Raw genomic sequence first — 25,878 nt, 5'->3', positions numbered from 1 at the left:
TCTGATGCTTCAGGTCACATTAGTACTTGTAATTCATATTTATACATCCTGGGAATATAAACTGATAAAGTATCAGTTAAAGATACAGAAGGCATTTTAATGAGACAACATTGTCAAAATAGTTATATTGTGTTCCATTAGTTGTATCAGCCAACTGAACATGGTAATACGACAGACACATGTTAATACGGGTAAACTGTGTAAACATACTAGACTTACTTGGATGCATATTGCTACTAATACAGCGAAAAAACTTTTGATGTTCATGAAATGTAAACACATTCTCTAAACAAAAATTATTGTTATGGAAAATTAATAACAAATTGTATTCCATATTTATTTCCATGCCAGAATGCATACACACCAACTGGAAAGGTACACAACTGAATGGAAGTTGGTAATAACATACATAACATACATATTACGAGGCTCATTCAATAATTAAAGAGATGAATTGTTCTGGGGAAAAAACTGTTAGTAGGGCAAGTTTGTAACTTTTAAGATTTTATGTTGGCATCACTGGGATGAGCCATGATCAGCTCATGTATCAACATTTTGTTTATAACCTCAAAAGTACATTTCTAGATGGCGAGTCTGCTTGAAACGTCCACATTAGTTGAAAAACGTTCTGTTATTTGTTTTTTACTTGCTGAAGGCAATGTCTTAAGTTTATGGTGAAGGTTGTATGAATCATGCAAATTTTCAAGTGGGTAAAGCAATTCAAAAATGGTTGCGACTCAGTGACAGACGAACACTGTTCTGGCCGACCTGTTGCAGTTTCCTCCCTCACTTGAAAGTCAAATTGATGACATTATTCGTGTCAACCAACTTGTGATTGTGGAAATGATAGTTGATAAGGTTCCAGATAGTTCTGGTACAGTTCATAACATTGTCTGTAACATGCTGAAGTACCGCAAAACATGTGCAAGATGGGTCCAAATGAGTTGAAGAAGCTACACAAGGAAACAAGGTTGAGTGTGTGCACAGAGCTAAAGGAACATTATGAAAGAGAAGGTGAGCACTTCCTCAACAAAATTTTAACTTGTGATGAAACTTGGATTCACTATTATGAGCTAGAATCAAAGAGACAAAGCATGGAGTGGAAGCACACCAACTCCTCTTTCAAGAAGAAATTCAAAACCCAAGCATCAGCAGGAAAAGTCATGGTGAAGGTATTTTGTGATGTTGAAGGTGCAGTTTTTTGTAATTGTCTTGAAGAGCAGTGTACAATGAACAGCTAATACTACTCGGATTTGCTTTTAAACAAGGTGAAGCCAACCATGAGAGAGAGATGTCACGGATCTCAGAGGAGAGGTGTAATTCTTCAGCAAGGCAATGCATGTCCTCCTATTACTCAACTAACCCATGAAATCATTGACAAAATGGGCTGGGAAGTACTGCCCCATCCCCCTTACAGTCCTGATTTAGCACCTAGTGATTTCCATTTGTTTGGTGCACTGAAGGAGGCGTTGCGTGGGAAGAGGTTCCAGGACAGCGAGGACATGAAAAGTTCTTTGCAGCCAGAATAAAAAAGCTTAAAGTCCGTTGGAACAAATGCCTAAATGTTCAAGGGGATTATGTTGAATAGCAGAAAAAGTATTGTTTTGTAAAAATAAACACTTTTTTCTACACATCAATTTGTCTCTTTAATTATTGGATGACCCTCGTACATTAATACTTATGACAAATGAAACAACAAGTTTCTGTTTGTTTATGTCCACAAAGGTTTAAATCTCCATCATCACATGGATTTATGTGTGTGTTAATACAATGTGTGTGTCGTGTTATGACTTTGGGGTAACCTGTAGTACTGTCCCCACCAATGGTCACACGCTCATTTCTCTGTCATAAATACATTACATATAAACTGTCACACTTTGTAAACAAAGATTCAGTTATATATATATATATATATATATATATATATATATATATATATATATATATATATATATATATATATATATATATAAAAAGAAAGATGATGAGACTTACCAAACAAAAGCGCTGGCAGGTCGATAGACACACAAACAAACACAAATATACACATATATATATATATATATACTGCCTGTGAAGTGTGTTGCAAATAGAGCTAGCAGTAAAGAAGTAATAAATTCAAATGTCAGACTGATATTGAAGTTTTACTGCAAGCCATTTTAAGCAGAAGCTAATTTTTCACTCATCTAAATGTCTATAACGTCACAACACAAACTGTGAGTCGTACAATGATATAATTTTGCAGCTGAAAAAGCAGTGTTATATATGAATACTGTCTGCAAACTGTTGCAAGAAATAAATTAAAATGTCATGTCTAATGCTGAAATTTTACTGAATGGAGAGAGAAAATAAATCAAGTGAAAAATTCTTTCCTTTCATCATTTCATCTGAGGTATCAGTGAGAAGTTTTGTCAAGATTTGGAATTATGTGTAAAGCTTGTGGGAAGTCACAAAGTGCTCTCATTGTCAAACACTGGATGAATAATCCTTGGGTATCTGCACACTGTCAGTTACACTGCCTCAAAAAATTATACTCAATTTATACATTTCAGACCCTTCGTATACTTCTATAATATTATATAATTAATTTATAATACTACATAGGGGCATTTTGAATTTACATATTAACAAGAGCTGTTTTGGTGGATGGTTGATGTAGTGTCTGAGGTAGTTATAATGTTGTAGGTACTTTACTTCAGAATGACTGAAACTTGAAAGTGAATGCACACAGATCAATAGCAAAAAATTTCTGATAGCAAAATTTGAGCCAATCAAATATTCCTTTCCTGATATATTTGATATGTTGTCATAACTCATCTCCTGTAACACAAAAAATTATTTCTGAAAGGAAATTATTTATTTCAGTATTGCAATTTGAGCCTTTAGGCCATTTTCAAGTGGTACTGCAAAAGATTTTGCTTTTGTACATATCAGACTTTAAAATCCTCCGATGTGTATACATGTCACTGTCATACATACATGTCAGTGGATTTTAATGTCTGACACGTGCTGAAGTAAAATCTTTTGCAGTACCACTTGAAAATGGCCCAAAGCCCAAAATTGGAAAAATGAAATAAATCATTTTCACAATCAACAACAAACATGATATCTTTCACAAAAAACTCCTGACAACTGTGAACCCTGACCATGAGAGGTTAACATAAAAATGAATGGCGCATCAAATTCTACAATGCAAATATAGTATATTATGAAAGATAAGAATATAAAGAAGAAGTACTTTACCGACATAATATCAAAACAATAGTTTGTGACAGGAGAAAATAAGATGTGGGGAAATCAATAGATGAAAGGAAAGGAAGGAAAGGGGGAGGGGGAGGTGGGGCGCATCAGTCGGTGATATTAAAGTTGACACATGGCATTAGAAGACAATTATCTCCTGAGAAAGCGGGTATTGCCTTTGAGTTTATTTTTGGCCTGAAATAGAGAAAAGTTCCTAGTGCATTTAGTCTGTGGCACACAACAGAAAGCAATCTGCATTTCCAAAAATGAACACTAAAAGCAACAAACTGAACTATCCCCATGATGTAAAATGAAACTCTGAAAACAATTTTTTACATACCTGTAAATTTTTCCTTTGAATTAGGATCAACATCAGGAATTAGCCGAAACACACGGATAATATTGGCACCAGTGACCACAAGAGATTTCTCAGTCTTATTAAAAAAATGACATGTCAATGCATGTTCCACAGCTGTGGCAGGATGAGTTAACTTACATATGGAAAACATTCTCACTTATTTACTTTCTTCTTGTTTCAAAAATGCCTGCAAAATATGTTAATCCAATCAATAACTGCACTTTCAGAAGACTGTTAAAAATTTAACTTGCATCATACAAAAGGAAGTCTCTTACATAAAATGCACACACCATTCTCAAATGGCAGTAAAGCTAGTAAAGCCTGAAGGTAACAAAACTGGTGTCATGGCAAGTAGCACAGAAAGCTAATAAAGCTAATCAAACCTTGGACTGAATAAATAACTTAAATCCTCTTACTAACATAAATTGTGGTATCAAGCTAAAAAGCCTCCTGCTAGAAGTAGTAGTACCTGTATCCCTTTTGTTTTATGTAACCTTATAACATACATGACAAAACACTAATGATTCAGAATGGCAGTAATAAAGCTTTTTTGAAATATAGAATCACTAATACAACAGTACAAACTGGTCAACTGCTTGGTTCCACAAGCAAGATACATTTAAGCTACTGCATATGTATGTGTGAGTTTATTTTTGTAACTGTGAAAGAGTAAATGCTGTAATACAAAATTGCACTAACATTCTCCTTACGCTACGACATTCACAACCATGTATGACTTTTATATTAATAGAATGGCCTCATTAAATCAATTTGTGATTACCTTTTCCAGTATTACAATTTTCAGTCGTTTTGATCTACTATTGCTTCCCTCACTTTATAATAAAACATTTTTTTGTGGAATTATCTGACTGTAATTCTTTATCTGTCCAATTTCCTATGTCAGTTAATATACTAACCGTTACTTCAAAAGAAACACTTAACATATACAAAGAATGGTATTGAATCTACATTATGAATATTTGTTTTGATGGATACTGAAACTACAAAAAATAAAGTTCCAAGTGTTTCACTTCGTAACAGTTTATAAAAGCCATGTCAGTAATCAAAAGACCAATCATGAATATATGCAACTTAAAGAAATAATGGTTGTAACATAAAGTGGTACTACTGAACAATGCTGAAGATTAGATGGGCAATCACGTAACTAATGAAAAGGTACTGAATAGAATTGGGGAAGCAAGAAATTTGTGGCACAACTTGACTGAAAGAAGGCTTCTGTTCATAGGACACATTCTGAGACATCAAGGGATCACCAATTTAATATTGGGGGAAGTACAGGCAGTAAAAATTATAGAAGGAGACCAAGAGATGATTACAGTAGCAGCTTCAGGAGTATGTAGGTTGTAGTAGTTATTCACAGATGAAGAGACTTGCAGAAAATAGAGTAGCATGGAGAGCTGCAGCAATTCAATCTTTCAACTGAAGATGACAACAACATTACTAACATGAATTTCAAATCTGGCAAATTGCTCGCATTACAAAACTGTTCAGATTCAGTGATCATTTATTAGTTGTCTTCATTCACAAATCATATACACGAACACTACATCAAAAGTGTTCAAAACTACTTTGGGGGTCAATCCAAATAGAGTGCCAATAAAAATTAAGTTGGTTGCTTCACCATTTTTAAATATTTTAATTTCTTTATATGTGATTACCCTATAATTGAGAAGTTCAAAACAGTTTTTTTTTAAAAAATTACCTTTCAACTTTACTGAATGGCGGCCATTTTCGTTTGTAAGCACACGACGATGTTTCAGTTCAGAGACATTAGCAAAAATATGAATATCTCTGCACTGGGTTAAGTTACAACACTGCACTTGACATAATTGTTTTTAGAAAAGTGTCCACTACAACATTATCTATTACACAAACTACCCTAAAATCAAAAATAGCCAGCCAAAATGACCTCCAAAGTTTGGTATCCAAATTTTCAAAAAACCACTTTTTAGGCCCAAAAAATAACAAACAAGGATTGATTTATGAGAGAGTATTTTTTCCTATAGTTAGATAATGTACACTACTAGCCTCATATAGAGCAAAAATGCACAAATGTTTCCTTTATTTATTTATTCATTTTTTTTTTAATTTTTGAAATTTGAAAATTTTCATTTTTTGTAAAGTTTGGGGTTAGTTATCCCAGGCGAGACTGAATATAAAAATATTATTTCTGCACAGTTTGTACGCCTATATGATAGCAATGTACTGTAAAAATTTCAATGTTGACATCTGACTATGAACAAACATATGTATTTTTGAAAATGAGGAGATAGTTCACATTACTCTACAACTGATCTTATGGCTGTTGCCTATTCATGTGTGATATTGGCGGGATATAATCAATTACTATTAAAGTAAGGTACTGCATTATATACAAAAAGTGGAAACATCACTGAAATTAACATTTATATTATTTTGACATCCTTAAAATAAATATTTTCAACTAACATCCTTCAAGATGCGAGTGTTTCTAAGCCTGGAGGTGAATGTTAAGAGCACTTATTTCTTCAGACAGCTTCTGTGGTATAGAATAAAACCTCCCAGTTGCTGTGGTAAGTTCAAGCACTGAAAGTTTCCTTAAAAAATTTTTCATTGGTATCCAAACTTTGTCACTAGTAGATTTCTCGAATAATGTTTTTGGGCCAGCAGGGTGGTAAAAATGCACAAAAACATCATTGTTTTCCAAACTTATTCTTTCAACCTCTGCAAGCCACCACTGCCCATCATACACACAAGCCACTATGTCATTCAACGTTAAAGACAGAGATGTAATTTTACTGACACAATGATCCTCATAAATTTTGGTTTCTGACGTTGCATAGCATCGAACTAAGTTTCCTGTAATGCCAAGGAATTTGTGGAAATGCTCTGTTCCTTTTATTGCTATACAGTTTTCAAATCTGGTTTGAAGTGTTGTTTTCATATGCAGAAATAGTTCTTCTTTCTTGATCAGAAACGAGGTAATGCCTTTAATATTATCCTTGCAAAAGACATATATGTCCTGTACTGTGAGAATTTGGTCTGTGGTTGGTCTTTGTAGGCTGGCTTTACTTACTTCATGTTTTGTTGTACCTCCTACTCCATCACATGCATTTTTACCCATGGCAAGATGCAAAACAAGTGCCTTTCAGCCTCCAACCCAAAGTCTAATTTGTGGTTGCACAGATTTGAAAAATTATTTTTGTTCTTATACTGACTAGCACTTCCATCAGCTTCTCAACCTTGGGAAAATTTTCTTTTATGTAATTTATTACATACTTTTGACACATGTACAGCCAAAGTTTTGTGCTCCAAATAGTCACTTAGAATGCAAATTGCAAACTTAATCTTTCTCATTTTTAAAGTAGAGAATAAATGGACGCACTGTTGCATGGTCATTGACCCAGTGGTAGCCCTTGTATTGCATTCCGAATCACAAATATAAAATTTTCTGCAAAATCAGCTAGCATTATGCATTCAGTTTCATGAAGTTGTGCTTTTTTGTCCTTCAAAAACTTACTTTGGATTTGAGAAACATAGTGGTGACTTCTGAGTTTTTGTAAGTTTTCAATTAAAGATTCCAAAGTACTCTTCCTGAGATTTAACCACTGTTATCATTTCTGCCCTGTCAGTTGTGACCCACTGTTTGAAGATAATACTGTCTGGCATTTCCTCATCACATTCGTGAAACAATTCAATAACGGTTTCCTTACCAGGGCATTTATTACACAAACTCATCATGCAGTCATAACTGTTAGTGTCACAGATTATGAAATCCAGTAACTCTTTGTAGTTAAGATCACTGAGTTTTGCACCTGTAATCATCAATTTGACATTTTGATGATATAAACACACACACAAGGAGTGTGTCCCTGAGGATCCAGCCAAAATACACCACTTAGGGCAGAGGTCACAAAATTTTGACCTTCCAATTTTGCATTCAGGATGAGAATTTTTGAAAGCTACATAAAGTTCATTTAAATTTGACAGCACTACCCGTTTCTGCTTTGTTACTTTAACTCCATCTGTAACAACTCTTTTGCTATCTTTGCAACCTGGGAGCATTCTACTGTTTTCAAGACCTTCAAAACCACTGCAAAAAAAGTAAAGCTCTCTTCAACTCAATGGTTGGTTTGAAACACAGAGCTTCACTAAGCTTAGTCCTATTGGGTGTGGTGTGCAAGTGCCATCCTCCAACTGTTAAACTCATTGCCCAGTCCATTACACGGAGGCCTACAGATTAACATGAACTCTGTAAAAAAATCAATCTTAAGACTGAACAGTAATCAAATCTAAAACCCTTGGATTCTTAGTTTGGTATGTATCAAACAAGCCATGAAGGGATATTCAGCACCACCACTTCAGAGTATGAACCACAGGAGTATGCATACCAGTGATTCATGGGAGTCCTTTGTTAGGGTCTCTAATGCTGTTTATGGTCCTGCATGACCTTCCTAAACTTTGATTTTGTGAAAGACAAAGCTACTTAGAGTAAGAGAGAACAACTGCAATACAAATTTTAATTTAAACTCTTGTGCAACTTACAGTGTATGCACCCATTTACTATCATGTGAAAGGGGCACCCCACTGTTTGTGTACCATATCTAGGGATTTTTCTGCCCTATGTTCTTCAAATGAAACAGATCTACACAATGAATAATTTGTAAGAACATTTCTCTTGGAGAGGCTAAAATATTTTAAAATAGATTAGAAACAGTCTTCACTGTAATACAATATCTATTTTTAATGATAACCAGTTTCTGTCAGACTGTGACCATCTTCTGACACTTTGTACTGAAATATAAATACAGAATGGATTTAGAGGGAAGTCTGGTAACAGTAGTAACATATAAATTACATTATATACAACCAAAATTAAAATAAGAAATTTAACCATGATGGGGGATGGGAAATGGCGGTGGTGGTGGTGGTGGTGGTGGTGAACAGGGAAGGAATTGTGGCTCCATGAAATTCAACTGCTGTGGAGAGCAACGGAGGTGGGATGGGGCAGTGAAAAATGGACGGGAAAGACAATGAAAGATGTAGAAAACTGAAACGGAGTGAATATGTACAATGCACTCAGCTTTCACTCTTATAAATTCGTGTGTGATGTTTTAGTGATAATCTCTGTCTTGTATATTATCCCGTCTTCCACCTTTAAGCTCTCAGGTTTTCAAATCTCATCCGATGCAGCCCCCAACAATCAGTCTTTCCTTCTCATCCCGTACATTAAGTCTTCCCTGCCTGCAGTTCTGGGTGACTTTCCCAAAATCTAGCCCTCTTCCTAGACCTCTCCAGTCCTTTTCCTTCACCCTTCTTCCTTCCCCTTCAACCCTTCTGCCTGAAGAAGGAGCCACTGGCTCCGAAAGCTTGCCATCATAACAGTCTTATGTGTGTGTTCTGCCGCCGCTTGGTGAGTAGATTTTTTATCTATACAATTAAATAATTTTATCAATAATTGATTGTTTTCATTGTTATAGTCAAATGAGTCTCTCAATCACTTCAACCACTAGATGGTATCATGTTATGTGCATTGAATACATCATGTAAGTTCCATGCGTGAGAGAGTTTACTGAGACAGTATCATATTTTTCCAATCAAAGGTTCTCTTGAAGACAGATATAAAAACACTTTGATAGTGCTGCCCGAGAGCAATATGGAAGAGCTCGCAGCTATTCTCATATAGCCAAGGGCACAACTCCAGATGCAGCCATTAGTGCCACTCTGTGTTGCATCTCTTTGCCAACCCACTAGGCAGCTGTTTGCAAGTAAAGGGGGAAAATCTGCAATTATAGCAAATGCAACATCTAGTGTTGAAGCTATTATTACGTTCTCACTATGCCAGTATATGGAATTACCACTATGGACATGTTTATGCTTGGGCTTTTTCTCAGCTGTTTAGTTGTGACTCTGATATCATAAGTTGTGCCATGGACTGCTCTTGCCTGGACATTTCTACACTGGATACTTTTATCTTTTTAGCCTATGGTGCTATACTGCACTTCTTTCTTCCATACTTCTAGATTTGTATAAATATTTCAACACAATGCCCACTGTAGACTGTTGAAGATATGTGCATACGGATTAGGTTCCCAGATATGTAAGTGGCTCGAAGACGTCTTAAGTAATAAAAGCCAATATCTTTCCTTGACAAAGACTGTTCATCACAAACAAAGGTATCGTCAGGAGTACCCAAGGGAATTGTGATAGGACTGCTCTGATTCACCATATAATAAATGATCTGATTGACAGGGTGAGTGAAAATTTATGGCTGTCTGCTGATGACATTATTGTGTATGGGAAGGTTTCATCATTGAGTGCCAACAGGAGGATACAGGATGACTTAGACAAAACTACTAGTCACTGTTATGAATAGCAGCTCACTCTAAATGAAGTGATAAATAGGAAACACAATCCTGTACTGTTTGAATACAGCATTTATAATGTGCTACTTGGCACAGTTTCATTAGTTAAATAGCTAGGCATAATGTTGTAAGATGATACGAAAAGAAATGAGCACATCAGGTCGGTAGGAGGGAAGATGAATTGTCAACTTCAGTTTATTGCGAGAATTTTTGGAATGTGTAGGTCATCTATAAAGAAGACAGTGTACAGAACACTAATGTGACCCATTATTGGGTACTGCACAAGTGTTTTCGATCCCCACCAGGTCAGATTAAAGGAAGACGTTCAAGTAATTCAGAAGTACAAAGCTAGACTTGTTACCAGTAGGTTCGATTAGCACACAAGAATTATGGACATGCCTTGTGAACTCGAATCACAATCCCTGGAGGGAAGACAACATTCTTTCCGCGAGGCACTATTGCACAAATTTAGATAACCTAAATTTGAGCTTGACTGTAGAACGATTCTACTGCTGACAAAATACATGTAATGTTTGGACCACAAAGATAAGAGAAATCAGGGACTGAATGGGGTCATACAGACAGTCTGTGTCCTTCACTCTATTTGTGAGTGGAACAGGAAAGGAAATAACTAATAATGGTATGTTCTGCCCTCCACGAAGCACTGTATGGTGGCTTGCAAAGTATGTATGTAGACGTATGTACCTTTATGCAAACATCCATAGAGTTTCTACAATAGAGCTTTAATACAAACCAATAAAATATATTGCAATGCTGGTAAGAAGTACAATAACTACATTGGTCTCTAAGCAAGGGAGATTGGGAAGAGTAGTGAGTGTCACCGACTGATAGATTCATCCCCACTGTCAGTCTACTCTTCACTAATATCGTCCTTCCTGTGTATGTTGCAGCCCTTAAGTAAAGGTGTATCAGTGACTTTGAAACAGGTTTCCTGTCGGCATATACAACTTTGTGTTTCATATGCCTGGAGGTTCAGTTCCTCTACTTCGTCCCCGAATACATTTGTTGGAATATAATGTAGTACACTTTTTGATGGTTCAACCTTTCCTTATCCTACACTTTTTCCCTTACACTGAGAAGAGGAGTTTACAATTATTAGTGAATGGATTATTGAATGGATAATTGACTCGTTAAGATTTATTCTGACACCCAGAGCAGGCTTTTCATTGTTGGAGATCACAAAAACTGTCAGGTCTGATGCTGTATGGTCCTTCTATGCTTTGGTTTTCTTTTGATTGAAGTTTTTTCCCTTCTTTAAAGAAGAAGAGATGTTCCAATTGCTGCTGAGTAACTATGAACAGCCAGGTCATAACTGAACTACTTACGATATATTTCTTTATTTGTCTGGGTACAGGGCAGGGCGTCCAAGTAGTTTCAATATATTCCTAGATTTATAATTTAAAAGCTGTTTCTCGAAACTTTGCAAATAGGCCATCACAGAACAGTTTGTGTTGATCTTCAAGTGTCCGTCAGTTCAGTTTCATCAGCATATTCCTGGGTGTCCTGGCAACCATCAGAATACAACCTCATTCCCATGCTGTTGTAACGAAAGACAAGTGTCTACTGGATACATTTCCTGAAGGGACCTCAGACTGCCAAGAGGATAAGATCAGACACTTCCCTTGGATTTCTCTCGTCCAATCCATATCATGTGTATCTCAGAGTGGTACACTGTAAATGTATCTGACAGGTGAAGCCTGAAGAGACAACCAGTAAAGACTACCCAGTAGCCAAAGCACCTTCTGCCTCTATTTTCACCCATACATTGTGCTTATCTAAAACATTGCCAAACAAATGTTTAAAAATCACATTTTTAGTGTCTTTTTTTCTAAAATTAGTCCTTCCAGAAGTCAAGTTATTGATTTATTTCACTCTTTGCATATGACTTATTATTCAGCACACCTATTCCCAAAATATGACTTGTTGCACAGATTCTAAATGACTCCTTGCACATATATTGATTAAAGCAATATCACTCCATGGATGGGTCAGTAACAGCATGGGATGCACACATCTGAAGTACAGAATATATTTTGCATTCTTGTAATAATGCGAGTAGTTGTCACCAAATATAAAGTGGTGCCTGGCCAGCTTCAGTGTTAAGGCAGGAAACAGGGCTCACTATAAACTCTCCTGTGGTAACAAAGCACCATCATGGTGGACTGCATCCAGTACCTTAAGGTATGATGGTCTGTCAAATGTGTACGCTATGTAACCATAATGAAACAGAGAACACACACAAAATCTCTGTTGTTGTTGTTGTGGTCTTCAGTCCTGAGACTGGTTTGATGCAGCTCTCCATGCTACTCTATCCTGTGCAAGCTTCTTCATCTCCCAGTACCTACTGCAACCTACATCCTTCTGAATCTGCTTAGTGTATTGATCTCTTGGTCTCCCTCTACGATTTTTACCCTCCACGCTGCCCTCCAATGCTAAATTTGTGATCCCTTGATGCCTCAAAACATGTCCTACCAACCGATCCCTTCTTCTGGTCAAGTTGTGCCACAAATTTCTCTTCTCCCCAATCCTATTCAATACCTCCTCATTAGTTACGTGATCTACCCACCTTATCTTCAGCATTCTTCTGTAGCACCACATTTCGAAAGCTTCTATTCTCTTCTTGTCCAAACTAGTTATCGTCCATGTCTCACTTCCATACATGGCTACACTCCATACAAATACTTTCAGAAACGACTTCCTGACACCTAAATCTATACTCGATGTTAACAAATTTCTCTTCTTCAGAAACGCTTTCCTTGCCATTGCCAGTCTACATTTTATGTCCTCTCTACTTCGACCATCATCGGTTATTTTGCTCCCCAAATAGCAAAACTCCTTTACTACTTTAAGTGTCTCATTTCCTAATCTAATACCCTCAACATCACCCGACTTAATTCGACTACATTCCATTATCCTCGTTTTGCTTTTGTTGATGTTCATCTTATATCCTCCTTTCAAGACACTGTCCATTCCGTTCAACTGCTCTTCCAAGTCCTTTGCTGTCTCTGACAGAATTACAATGTCATCGGCGAACCTCAAAGTTTTTACTTCTTCTCCATGAATTTTAATACCTACTCCGAATTTTTCTTTTGTTTCCTTTACTGCTTGCTCAATATACAGATTGAATAACATCGGGGAGAGGCTACAACCCTGTCTCACTCCTTTCCCAACCACTGCTTCCCTTTCATGCCCCTCGACTCTTATAACTGCCATCTGGTTTCTGTACAAATTGTAAATAGCCTTTCGCTCCCTGTATTTTACCCCTGCCACCTTCAGAATTTGAAAGAGAGTATTCCAGTCAACATTGTCAAAAGCTTTCTCTAAGTCTACAAATGCCAGAAACGTAGGTTTGCCTTTTCTTAATCTTTCTTCCAATATAAGTCGTAAGGTCAGTATTGCCTCACGTGTTCCAACATTTCTACGGAATCCAAACTGATCTTCTCCGAGGTCGGCTTCTACCAGTTTTTCCATTCGTCTGTAAAGAATTCGCGTTAGTATTTTGCAGCTGTGACTTATTAAACTGATAGTTCGGTAATTTTCACATCTGTCAACACCTGCTTTCTTTGGGATTGGAATTATTATATTCTTCTTGAAGTCTGTGGGTATTTCGCCTGTCTCATACATCTTGCTCACCAGATGGTAGAGTTTTGTCATGACTGGCTCTCCCGAGGCCATCAGTAGTTCTAGTGGAATGTTGTCTACTCCCGGGGCCTTGTTTCGACTCAGGTCTTTCAGTGCTCTGTCAAACTCTTCACGCAGTATCTTATCTCCCATTTCATCCTCATCTACATCCTCTTCCATTTCCATAATATTGTCCTCAAGTACATCTCCCTTGTATAAACCCTCTATATACTCCTTCCACCTTTCTGCCTTCCCTTCTTTGCTTAGAACTGGGTTTCCATCTGAGCTCTTGATATTCATACATGTGGTTCTCTTCTCTCCAAAGGTCTCTTTAATTTTCCTGTAGGCAGTATCTATCTTACCCCTAGTGAGACAAGCCTCTACATCCTTACATTTGTCCTCTAGCCATCCCTGCTTAGCCATTTTGCACTTCCTGTCGATTTCATTTTTGAGACGTTTGTATTCCTTTTTGCCTGCTTCATTTACTGCATTTTTATATTTTCTCCTTTCATCAATTAAATTCAATATTTCTTCTGTTATCCAAGGATTTCTATTAACCCTCGTCTTTTTACCTACTTGATCGTCTGCTGCCTTCACCACTTCATCCCTCAGAGCTACCCATTCTTCTTCTACTGTATTTCTTTCCCCCATTCCTGTCAATTGTTCCCTTATGCTCTCCCTGAAACTCTCTACAACCTCTGGTTCTTTCAGTTTATCCAGGTCCCATCTCCTTAAATTCCCACCTTTTTGCAGTTTCTTCAGTTTCAATCTGCAGTTCATAACCAATAGATTGTGGTCAGAATCCACATCTGCCCCAGGAAATGTCTTACAATTTAAAACCTGGTTCCTAAATCTCTGTCTTACCATTATATAATCTATCTGAAACCTGTCAGTATCTCCAGGCTTCTTCCATGTATACAGCCTCCTTTCATGATTCTTGAACCAAGTGTTAGCTATGATTAAGTTATGCTCTGTGCAAAATTCTACAAGGCGGCTTCCTCTTTCATTCCTTCCCCCCAATCCATATTCACCTACTATGTTTCCTTCTCTCCCTTTTCCTACTGACGAATTCCAGTCACCCATGACTATTAAATTTTCGTCTCCCTTCACTACCTGAATAATTTCTTTTATCTCGTCATACATTTCATCTATTTCTTCATCATCTGCAGAGCTAGTTGGCATATAAACTTGTACTACTGTAGTAGGCATGGGCTTTGTGTCTATCTTGGCCACAATAATGCGTTCACTATGGTGTTTGTAGTAGCTAACCCGCACTCCTATTTTTTTATTCATTATTAAACCTACTCCTGCATTACCCCTATTTGATTTTGTATTTATAACCCTGTAATCACCTGACCAAAAGTCTTGTTCCTCCTGCCACCGAACTTCACTAATTCCCACTATATCTAACTTTAACCTATCCATTTCCCTTTTCAAATTTTCTAACCTACCTGCCCGATTAAGTGATCTGACATTCCACGCTCCGATCCGTAGAACCCCAGTTTTCTTTCTCCTGATAACGACGTCCTCTTGAGTAGTCCCCGCCCGGAGATCCGAATGGGGGACTATTTTACCTCCGGAATATTTTACCCAAGAGGACGCCATCATCATTTAATCATACAGTAGAGCTGCATGTCCTCGGGAAAAATTACGGCTGTAGTTTCCCCTTGCTTTCAGCCGTTCGCAGTACCAGCACAGCAAGGCCGTTTTGGTTAATGTTACAAGGCCAGATCAGTCAATCATCCAGACTGTTGCCCCTGCAACTACTGAAAAGGCTGCTGCCCCTCTTCAGGAACCACATGTTTGTCTGGCCTCTCAACAGATACCCCTCCGTTGTGGTTGCACCTACGGTATGGCCATCTGTATCGCTGAGGCACGCAAGCCTCCCTACCAACGGCAAGGTCTATGGTTCATGGATCTCTATAAAACTGAAAATGGCAGGCTTGTTCTGCTTCCCATGGTCAGGGTGTAACACTTTTCAAAACATTAAGTGCTTTGAGTGAATTAATTTCTAAGTTTCTAAAGTGAGACAGTCATGATGTAAGCTCCTGATCAAAAGTGAAATACCTGAAACCTCAATGTCACTGTAAATTTAAGTTCTGAAGGATTAGAAACATGGCACAAATCATTAAAACCAACACAACATATTTTTGTATGCAAAACATTTAAATTCTGTTTTTAATGCGAGATCCTTTAGTCAGAACTGCAGCTGGCTTGTACTTGCTTAAGGCTGAAATGTGAACAAAAAATCGAAAAGTCATCTACAAATACAGAAAACTTCGTAAGTATGTTGTCTTCTTTGTTTTTCGGCCTCTTTTTTTTTTCTGCAGCTGCACATGTATAAGTTTTATAGCTTAATATCCATCTTTAGCGACTGTAATAAAAGTCTTTTTAACAGACGTGTTTTGCTTTACTCTAAAGAATCTTCAGTGTCACTGTAACAATATGGTTTTTTCTTTGTATAATTTTGTTTGTTTTGATCATAAACAGTTAGCACTCTTCGCATATTACTTACTATAAACAGTTTTTATTCTTTTCGTTACTCAGCCTCCCCCCCCCCCCCCCTTGTCTTCCATGTATGTGTGTGTTGAGTATTTGCATTTGCACACAGCACTTTCACTGCACTTCACACATTTACACTTCTGTGTTGGGAAGTATCACTGACTTCTCACCATTTTGGGCAGTTTGTTTTGCTATTGTGGGATGCATTCATGTTTTGTATGTTTTGATAGTGGTGGAGACATCAGTTATCGCTCTGTGAGTGTTTATATTTTCCAACTTGAGAGAGAGAGAGAGAGAGAGAGAGAGAGAGAGAGAGAGAGAGAGAGGGGGGGGGGGGGTGGGAGGGGGGGCGGGTGTTTCCTGTAAAGTAGTTTTCCCCTTCTGTAAAGCACTTTTTTATTTTTTTATTATTTTATTTGTTTCCCTAATTGGGGGTAATTATCTTTGAATGTGCATGCGTGTGTGTGTGTGTGTGTGTGTGTGTGTGTGTGTGTGTGTGTGTGTGTGTGTTTACAACATTTTTTTGATATCTTTACGCATACCATAATTTCAACTATATCATTTTGATGGTGCATTTGATAACATTATGTACTAGACACAAAGAACCTTCCTTATACCTGATGTATCCATGAGTATCTGCTGTATACAATGATAGGTACAGTGGAGGATGATCCGAGTTGTTCTTTCTCAACAATATGTTTTGTTAGTTTAAATAGCATCTGGTTGCTGAAGTTTGTCTGGTCATTTATTAGGCGTTGCTTCTCTATTATTGCTCTTTGAATTTGAAAGTTTTCTTGTAGGTGTAAGAGATGTTTCTTGTTGCTGAATCTATTTCATGTCCTTTTCCATTGTGGTAAGGTGGTGGTTTTCTTGATGGAGGCATTCTGCAAACACTGAATGGCTGGTACCACGTTTCCATGCTCTTCTGTGTTCCTTACACCTTATTTAAAAAGTTCTACCTGCCTGTCCTCAGTATAGATCTTCACAGTTGTTACACTGGAGTTGGTAAATGCAAGATTTTGGTAGCTGTCCATTTGATCTTCCTTTTTTTAGACATTTCTGTACAGAGTTGTTGCTTTGCTATGTTTTTCTTATTCTTTGTTTCCTGAGGATGTTCCCAATTCTGTGTGTCAGTTTATGTCCACATGCTAATTGTGTGCCATCTCACCTGTTGTTCTCTAACAAAACTGAGGGGACGGGGAGTACTTAACAGAAAAACCAACCAACCAACCAACCAACCTACCCACCCCACTTCTCTTACACACACAGATATATATATATATATATATATATATATATATATATATATATATATATATACCGCCACTTTAAAAAAGTAAATTACTTATTTAATTAACATAGGAAATAAATAAAATAAAAATGTGATTCTCTCTCTCTCTCTCTCTCCTTAACTGGGAAATATAAACCCTCACAAAGCAATAGCAGATGTCTCCACCACTGTAAAAACAAGCGAAACATGAACGCATCCCACAACAGCAAAACAAAACATACAAAATGATGAGAGGACAGTAATACTTCCCAACACAGAAGAGTAAATGTGCTAAGTGCATTGAAGGAGCTGTGTGCAAATGCTGATACTCAACCCACACACATGGAAGATGAAGAAGAATGGATGAACAACAAAAAATCTGTGAGTAACAAAAGAATAAAAACTGTTTATAGTAACAAGTATAGCATGTGAGCTGTTAATGATCAAAACAAACAAAATTGTATGAGAAAAACACCATTCTGATACAGTGACCACAGAAGATGCTTTATTTTAAAGCATTCTCTGTGGTCGCTGAAACAGAATGGTTTTTTCTCCGGTCTTAACAGGACTTTTATTACACTTGCTTAAGACGGCAATTAACCTATACAACATCAGAGGACTCTTTACTGTGGATATAATACTATGTATAGCTATTAAAAATAGGATCTCATTTAAAACACTAGCTTGGGGCACACCATAATCTTGTATAAAATGATCTGGTAGCAGGTCACGAACTCAACATCTAAAACAATGTAGAGAGAGACAAAATAAGCATATCAGGAAAGCCTTTCCGGTTGACCCATGTTTGTGGCGGTCTGTGAATACAATGCTTACAGGTATTATTACAGGCATCTCAGGGCTAAAGTCAGGCATTGCTTGCAGAGAAAGGCCTGTTTCTGGCTACCTCCAGCAGGGTGAGGTTATCAACTGTACGATGCCTTCTGAATCTACAGTGAAAGCTACTATAAGCTGCCTGGATTCTAAGCTCAAAATTTGGTTGCAGTTGACTATTCATTCCAAGTTTTTCCCATTCGGCTGGTCAGGACAGCATTATAATAGCATTTCCTGTCCTTCCCATGCTTAAGAAGGGAGTTAAATAGCTTCCTTCTATGACAGACTGATCAGTTTCACCATTTTAAATTAAACTACTTGAGAAAGATTTCTTTAGCATTCCCAGTGAGGTACTGCAACGTAGTGGTGTTGTGTCAGTACTATCAACGTTGAGACAAGTTACCATGCGAGATGTAAACTTCATCGCTAGAGGAACTGTCCTCTCGGCAATCACTTATTGTTAGTAGAGACATAAAGCTGGATCCTGACTGCCAAGGGCAGTGATTAGAACAAGATGGTCGGCATCAGTTTGACTGATGGCTGTACATACCATAGTTTTTTTGTAATATGTGTTGTCGAAACAATGCGGAGTCTACATGACTGCCTGTAACGAACTGATGATAGCTGCACTGTTAGCTTAAATCTAAATATCCAACATCACTGCACAGAAGAACAGGTGGTCTTCACTGCTGTCTCAAAAACTTCAACATAGATTTGCCAGTGATGTGCTGGCCCATTTTGGGGTTATAATCAACTCATAACTGAAAGCTGCCTCGACAATCAAACACAGGCATTTGTTGTGCAGCACCCATGTTCACCTTTCTATGCAACCACGTGGGCAGTTTTCTTGTTGGTACAGCTCAATCTGGTAGATGTATTCAGATCAGGGAATGGTCACTGTACAGCTCATCACCTACCCAACGATCTGGATGAGAAGTTTGGAGAACATCAGAACATACCAACGACAAAGAACAACCTTGTGGCAGTGCCAAGGTGCTTAAATAGATCCTCTGGCAGGGCTTCAATTATATTTCACTGTGCACTGAAATGAGGAATATTCTTCCCACTACTCCCAAGGAAAAATTCCAACAAGCACCCAAACTATGAAACATCCTGCTCCATCTTCTTGATGGCACACCTACTCCCGCTCCCTTGCCACATGCATTATATCTGTCCCATCACAGGCATATTCTCTTATTACATTAGGGGCAGGATCATCAATGAAAACAGCCACGTTGTACACCAACTCCACTGCAACTTCTACACAGGCATTTACGCGGACATGGCCGTCAAACACTGTACACTTTAACAAATGGCCAATAGTAAAATTGACACCCTCTGACAGTGTATGTCACTTCGCACAACAAAAATGACATCGATGGCGACATTACAACCAGTGACATCTTGATCTTCCAGGCAAAGAACATTGTCTCTCACCTGTATAGGTGGGAACTCTACCTACAACGTCTTCCTTGGTTCTACTAGTCCCCTTGTCTCAATCTCCACTACCTCCTTTGTGACACTCATACCTACTCTTGTGCCTCCCCACCCCGTTTCCTTCAGTTCACCAGCTCTATGTATTAGTTCAATTCACATGTCAATTACTCTACACCTATACATCTCTACACTCTCCCTCTTCCCTTTTTCTATCCTGCAGCCCCCCACCCCCATGAAAATTCCCCTACCAGGACCAGAGTGAACTCACTGGTACCACATTCCTACCCTCTTTCTTTACTGTCTTTCCCTAGCTCATATTCTCCCTTCTCTTCATCCTACCCTCTTCTTTCTTCTCCTCATCCACTCCACCCAATACAACTCCTTCCTCCATTTCGGGCTGCAGTGCTATTTGTCCTTCCCTCTTCTTTCTACTTCTCATCCACTCTTCTACAAAAATATTTACTTGTTCCATTATTTGTATTCCATCCAGGACTTTCCAGTATTACATTAATTAAAATTTTGCCAGCTTTTATATACAGGGCAGAGAAAAATTGTGTCACTGAATTATACCCTGGGTAGCTGATGCCAGTAGGGACCAAAATTACCAATGTTGTGTAGGTCGGCAACACACCATTTTTAAACTATGGACACTTTGTGCCACACGCTCCAATTGGCTGCGGGATTGCACTGTTGCTGGATGCTCTGGACAAGGCATGACCACAAATGCTTTGCCTGCTGGAGATCACAACGTATCCAAGGTGGGCCGCACGCTCCGTGGTAGTGCGCCCGCCTTCCACTCTGGGGGCTAATCTGCCATGGTCCCAATACATCCATTGTAGTTTCATGATAAGACGTACCGGGAACAAACCCATTAACAGCTGCTTGTTCATGTACAGTAAGTCTTTTACAAACGTATTGGCCCTGAAAAGGGCCTTTTTTGTAGCTAGGACATTGTTTATTTAAAGTGGATGCTCAAACTAGCAACACTCTGACATGACACAAGCTTGGTAATGCCAAATGGTGTTTTGTCAAACTCTTTCAAAGATTTCTGGCATTGCCCTGATGTGATTGACGGCTTGTTGAATATGATCCAGTAATTCCTCTTTGTTTCTAGGTGGTCCATGTCCGGGTGGGTGAACTAGGACCTCGACGAATCCCCGGGGAAAGTCCAGTGGCGTGAGGTCTGGTGAATCCAGAGGCCATGTCCTACAAGCACCTCTGCCAATTACTCAACCGTCGAAGAGTTCATTTAAATATCCGTGCACAGAATGACTGTTATGTGTGGATGCACCATCATGCTGCAACCACATGTGTAGCCATATGTCCAGGGGAACATCTTCCAGCTGGCTGGATAGAGTTTCTTGCAAAAAGTGAAGGTAATTTGCCCCGGTAAGTCGACAAGGTAGACGGACCAGCTCAATCAGATGGTTACCCACAATTCCTACCCAAATGTTGAGCGAAAATGATTCCTGGTTTCTGTAGAAGTATGTGACATGAGGATTTCCCCTTGCCCAGTATTGAACGTTTTGAGTGTAGTAACAGCCATCCCGATGGAATGTGCACTCATCGGTAAACAACACAATGGCGGGGAAGTTGGGATCTCGTTCAACACATTGCAGAAACCACCAGCAATACTCTAGCGTGTGTTCATAGTCCGCCACAGGATTTAGGTCTTTGACAGGGTGGAAACTAAATGGATGCTGGCCGTCACCTCCCAGACTAACTGCTGAGTGACCCCCGTGTTGTGTCCAACCACTTGAGCACTTGTTGTATGTGCTTCCTCGAAGCGCTAGAGAACCGTTTCTTCAAATGCAGCATCCCATCGCGTTCTAGGTCCTTCAGCATCACCATGATATCCCACTAATGAGCCTGTTTTGCCATGTCGCTGGTGAACTACTGTAAACGTTTGCAGGTGTGGGTGGCGTCTTGCTGGGCACCGTTCCTCATACAACCATTGAGCTTCATGTGCATGAACGCCAGCTAGTCCATAAACAAAAACCATACCTCATTGTCCTTCAAGCGAATACTGTGCTGCCATGCTTAATGTATGACTAAATCGCAGGTGATGTGCATGTGCTCTGAAGTGTAGCTTACATGTGAATGCCTCTGACATGAGGTGGAGACAAACAGCAGAACCTATTTGACACGTGTGCGTATCACGTTGGGGCAATGGTGGGGCAAGAGACATTTGTATGTGTGAACCAACAACCATAGTGCTGCCCGTCAACTGACAAACGGCAACCGAGCAAACCCACAGCCAATCGGAGCACATGGTGCCAAATTTCCGTAGTTTAAAAATGGTGCGTTGTCGACCTACACAACATTAGTAATTTTGGTTTCTACTGGCGTGAGCTATTCAGTGTTAAAATGTCATGACACAATTTTTCTCTAGCCTGTATACATATTTGCAACCAAGTTTGCTGATAATGTTACAACTAATGTCCTAGAACTCAGTCTTACCTTATCACTAGGCATTATGCACAACATTTCTAATGGTTTCAGGAACTTGACCATATCCACCTTTCCATTACATTCTTCATGCTTTCCAATTTGCCTGTCTAAAAAAGTGAGTCAGTATCCATCTATTATGAATGAGATGCTTAGCTCTGGAAGATGAGCAGAGATGATCATCAAAGCTCCCAGACATCTTGTGACCACCTCTGGCATGGTCAGGTGTTTATATTGATATGGTCACTAAGGTCCACCAGTTGCAGGGTTGCAACTGCTGATTAGAAATTTATTGTCAAGCAGCACCACCATCCAAACCACAGCATGTTATGAAAACAGCTACCGCAAGTCATAGATTTGTGTCTGTTTATTCTCTGCAGATATTATTTGTATGCCATCTTGAAGTAAATCTCAACACGATTAGTGCTACAATGTTTATGAACTGGACATTGATTCTGGTTAAACTCATTCGTGTCAACAATGAGGCTATTCAGCATCAGAATATTTTGATCAGCACTTCTAATGTATTTTGACTTGTCTTCAAAAACTTGGGTTATGCATGTATCATAAAACATTGTCAATGAGGGGCTACAAATCCATGTGGACAAGAATGTAACAAGTGTTACTGGAACTGCTACATAATAAACAGAAAAAGATGAAACCGTTCCAACCACATGTGGCTATTCTCATAGCATTGCTGTCAATGTCATCTGCCACCCCAACCACAGCTTGGACTTCCTTTAAAGAGTGTCAACAAGTGATACTTTACTAAAAATATATTCAGCATAATTATGCAGCATACCATAGAAGTAAGGGACCACACAATTTAATGGATTCATACATTACACTCTTTAAAGGACCTTAATGCTCTGCCCTTTTCCCATACTGTTGAACTGATGTCTGTGTATTATAACAGACAAAATTAGGCAGTACCAGCGTGGTTGTGTCACTTCAGTTATGTGTGTCTCATCACAATCCTACTGACTGAGTAGGAGACAGTCTTATGCAGATTCCTTAATTCATGACTGCATCACACAAAAAGATTTTAACACAGGCACTGTGCTAGACATTCTCATCACTTTCTGCACAAAGTTATCCCTTAATTCAGGCAGCAGAATGACATCTTTGGTGCAGCCCAGAAGTCACCATAGTGAATGATCAAGTTCCAGTAATGTCACAGCCAACTTGGGAACATACACAAGACATGTGGTCTATTTGCTCCTATTTGCTCACCTCTTCCTCAGCATCTTGTCAATCATTCAAAGCAGAATTGTCGAAACAAGTGAGCTCTATTTTTCCCAATCCCTTAACTCTAGCCATGTCAGGAGTGTCTGTCAATCTCACACTGTTCGTTGTTGATTTTGTTTCAAGCAGGACAATGGTGCGCATCATTTACATGCACAGTGGCAGCCATCAACAGGCACATCATAAAAATTACTTCGACTTATGTAGTCTGTGCCAACAAGTAAAGTTCCAGGTAGTCATGGATGCAACTGTCTTCACTTCTGAATTGGAAACCTTACCTCTTTCTAAGCAATCTGGACTTTTATTCTCATATAAACAACAGTTGATTCTGATTAAATGTCAATCTGTAATCCCAGTAGTCTACAAACATGTATCCAGGGAAATACCTTTTTTGTAGGGCTGCTCCCATACACTCAAACCATACTTGGAATAGATGCCTTTAATCAGCTTGATTTTTCAGGAACATGAACAGGTTAAAACTAAAACACAGAATTTTCTGACTTATTTTTGATTTATGATGCACAAAGTACCTCATAATGTATATTTTACACAAGAGTCACACTGCCCAAGTTTGATTAGGCTAATCTTATCACACATGTCTTATGTGACATTGTAGCATCTCGTGTAGTGATTCATAAACAGAATAGATCTTATTTTATTTATTCATTTCATCCAAGTATAGTACCACATTGATATAAGAGCTGTCACAGTAATACAATAAAAATCAAGAGCTTAAAATATAGATATACAAAGAATCTTACTGATCATGTGGGGATTTTAAGGCAATCAAAGCTCCAGTTATCACTCATTTAAACCCTATTCAATGCACAGATGATTTATTCTCTTTTCTTAATAGAGTCAAACATTATACACAAACAGATTTTTCAAATAGGTATCACTAGATTCCAATTGATGCAATGTCACAGCACTTTGTTGTAAGTAAGTTTCCTTTCAGCCTGTTCCAGTACCAATGACTCCCTTTCATTGTTGCCAGCAATACCACGATCTTCCAATCCTACTTCCAGTAATTTATTAAGCCAATTCCCGTGTGTCAATTATTTAAATGACATCAGAGTCACAGGGCGCAGCACATAAAATCATTTGGCAAACCTAGAGTTATTGTTCACTATTCTGCATTGAACTGCAATAAAGTGCAATTTAATGCAATGTATAGATAGTTAATTTTGAGTAAACAGGACGTCTTACACACTATTTCATGAATTTCAGAAATGCCCGCTCCATCTTTACGGGAACTTGAGGCATTTTCGGGAAAAATGAATTATTATTTCCATTTTCAAAAGTTGCACAACTTTCTGTCCCATAACATACACTTTAATGCAAAGATGCCAAAATTTGAGCAGTCTCTAAATTGCGAATGGGTTTCCCAATGCTGAAACAAAATTGGAAATTGAAACCATGCCTCGTTCCATACAGCCCCAGCAAGTTCTACATAGAAACAACTGACACTTCAGATTATGGTATCTGAACGGTTCTTGGTCACAGGAAATGAAATGGAATGGAGTACCGCAAACCTTATATATAAAAAACATTAATCCCAACACAGTCACAGGTTGAGAAAGAGACACTGGCCAGTTTTTATACAGTCCAGAAATCTCATTTGTATCACGGTATAGTGCACTTCCAATTCACAAACATGCCTTCGAGGTCATTATTTGGACCTTGCAATCCTCTTGAGGTTGAAACAACACAATATCAACAACATCTGGCTCTCTTGCTTCGCAAATACCAATATCAAATATGTTACCAACCTCCTGGCCAATGCTCTCTCAACTTCCCGCAGGTCCTGCACTCTATTTCAACTGGCATGGAGTTGTCCTTTCCACTCAGACAACATTTGTTCTGTTATCAACTACTTCCCAGTACAGTCAGGTGTAGTTACCTCCTAGATTGTCAAAGATCCAATACTGTGCAAAATAGCTCATGTACAGTAAGACTGGCCCAAAAGAATACCATCTTGAGCAAATTCACTTCTCAAGTGTTACTTTCCTTATGACACTGTCTCTGAATCAAGAACTATTCTTTGTTCCTCAAATTCATACTCTCATGAAATGGCTCTTACACCAGAGCTACAGGGGTGGGGGTAAGGGGGTGATAACATGAAAATCAGCCATTAGGTCTATTGGTCAGTCACTCACTCAAGATTTCAAACTACTGGTTCCCTTCCATGCAACCTGATCCTCCAAACAGGTGGCAACTGAGAAAGTTTTTTCCTTGGTCCACACCCACTGAACTGTGAAAATATATGCATGTCGACTTTTGAGGGTCCTTTCCTGAATCACGTGTGGTTTATAATTATTGATGTATATTCTCATTTTCCTTATGTACACACAATGGGTGCTACAATGTCACACACAACAATTATAGTTCTTTTTCAAATTTTTGCTATTTATGGCACTCCAAAATTTTTAATGGATAACAACAAGAGATTCACTTCAGACACAATTGCAAACAGTGAGGAATCACTCACCTTTTTTAAGCTAGCTGAAGCAGAGGAAATGGGATGCATATTAAATCCAGTG

General features: G+C 38.4%; 1 protein-coding gene across 2 annotated transcripts in view; it reads right to left on the bottom strand.

Annotated features, from left to right (window-relative positions):
* LOC126236473 (cleavage and polyadenylation specificity factor subunit 1) overlaps positions 1-25,878 on the bottom strand; it is a 328,004-nt gene that overhangs the window by 296,441 nt on the left and 5,685 nt on the right. For both annotated transcript variants that reach the window (XM_049945805.1, XM_049945806.1), the window contains exon 2: positions 3,581-3,785. In XM_049945805.1, coding sequence (XP_049801762.1) covers positions 3,581-3,749 — 169 coding nt within the window. In that variant the 5' untranslated portion in view covers positions 3,750-3,785. The remainder of the gene's footprint in view (positions 1-3,580; positions 3,786-25,878) is intronic.

Source organism: Schistocerca nitens, chromosome 2, assembly GCF_023898315.1.
Source record: "Schistocerca nitens isolate TAMUIC-IGC-003100 chromosome 2, iqSchNite1.1, whole genome shotgun sequence".
NCBI classification, from domain to species: Eukaryota; Metazoa; Arthropoda; class Insecta; order Orthoptera; family Acrididae; genus Schistocerca; species Schistocerca nitens.
This window is presented reverse-complemented; position numbering and strand designations above follow the sequence as displayed.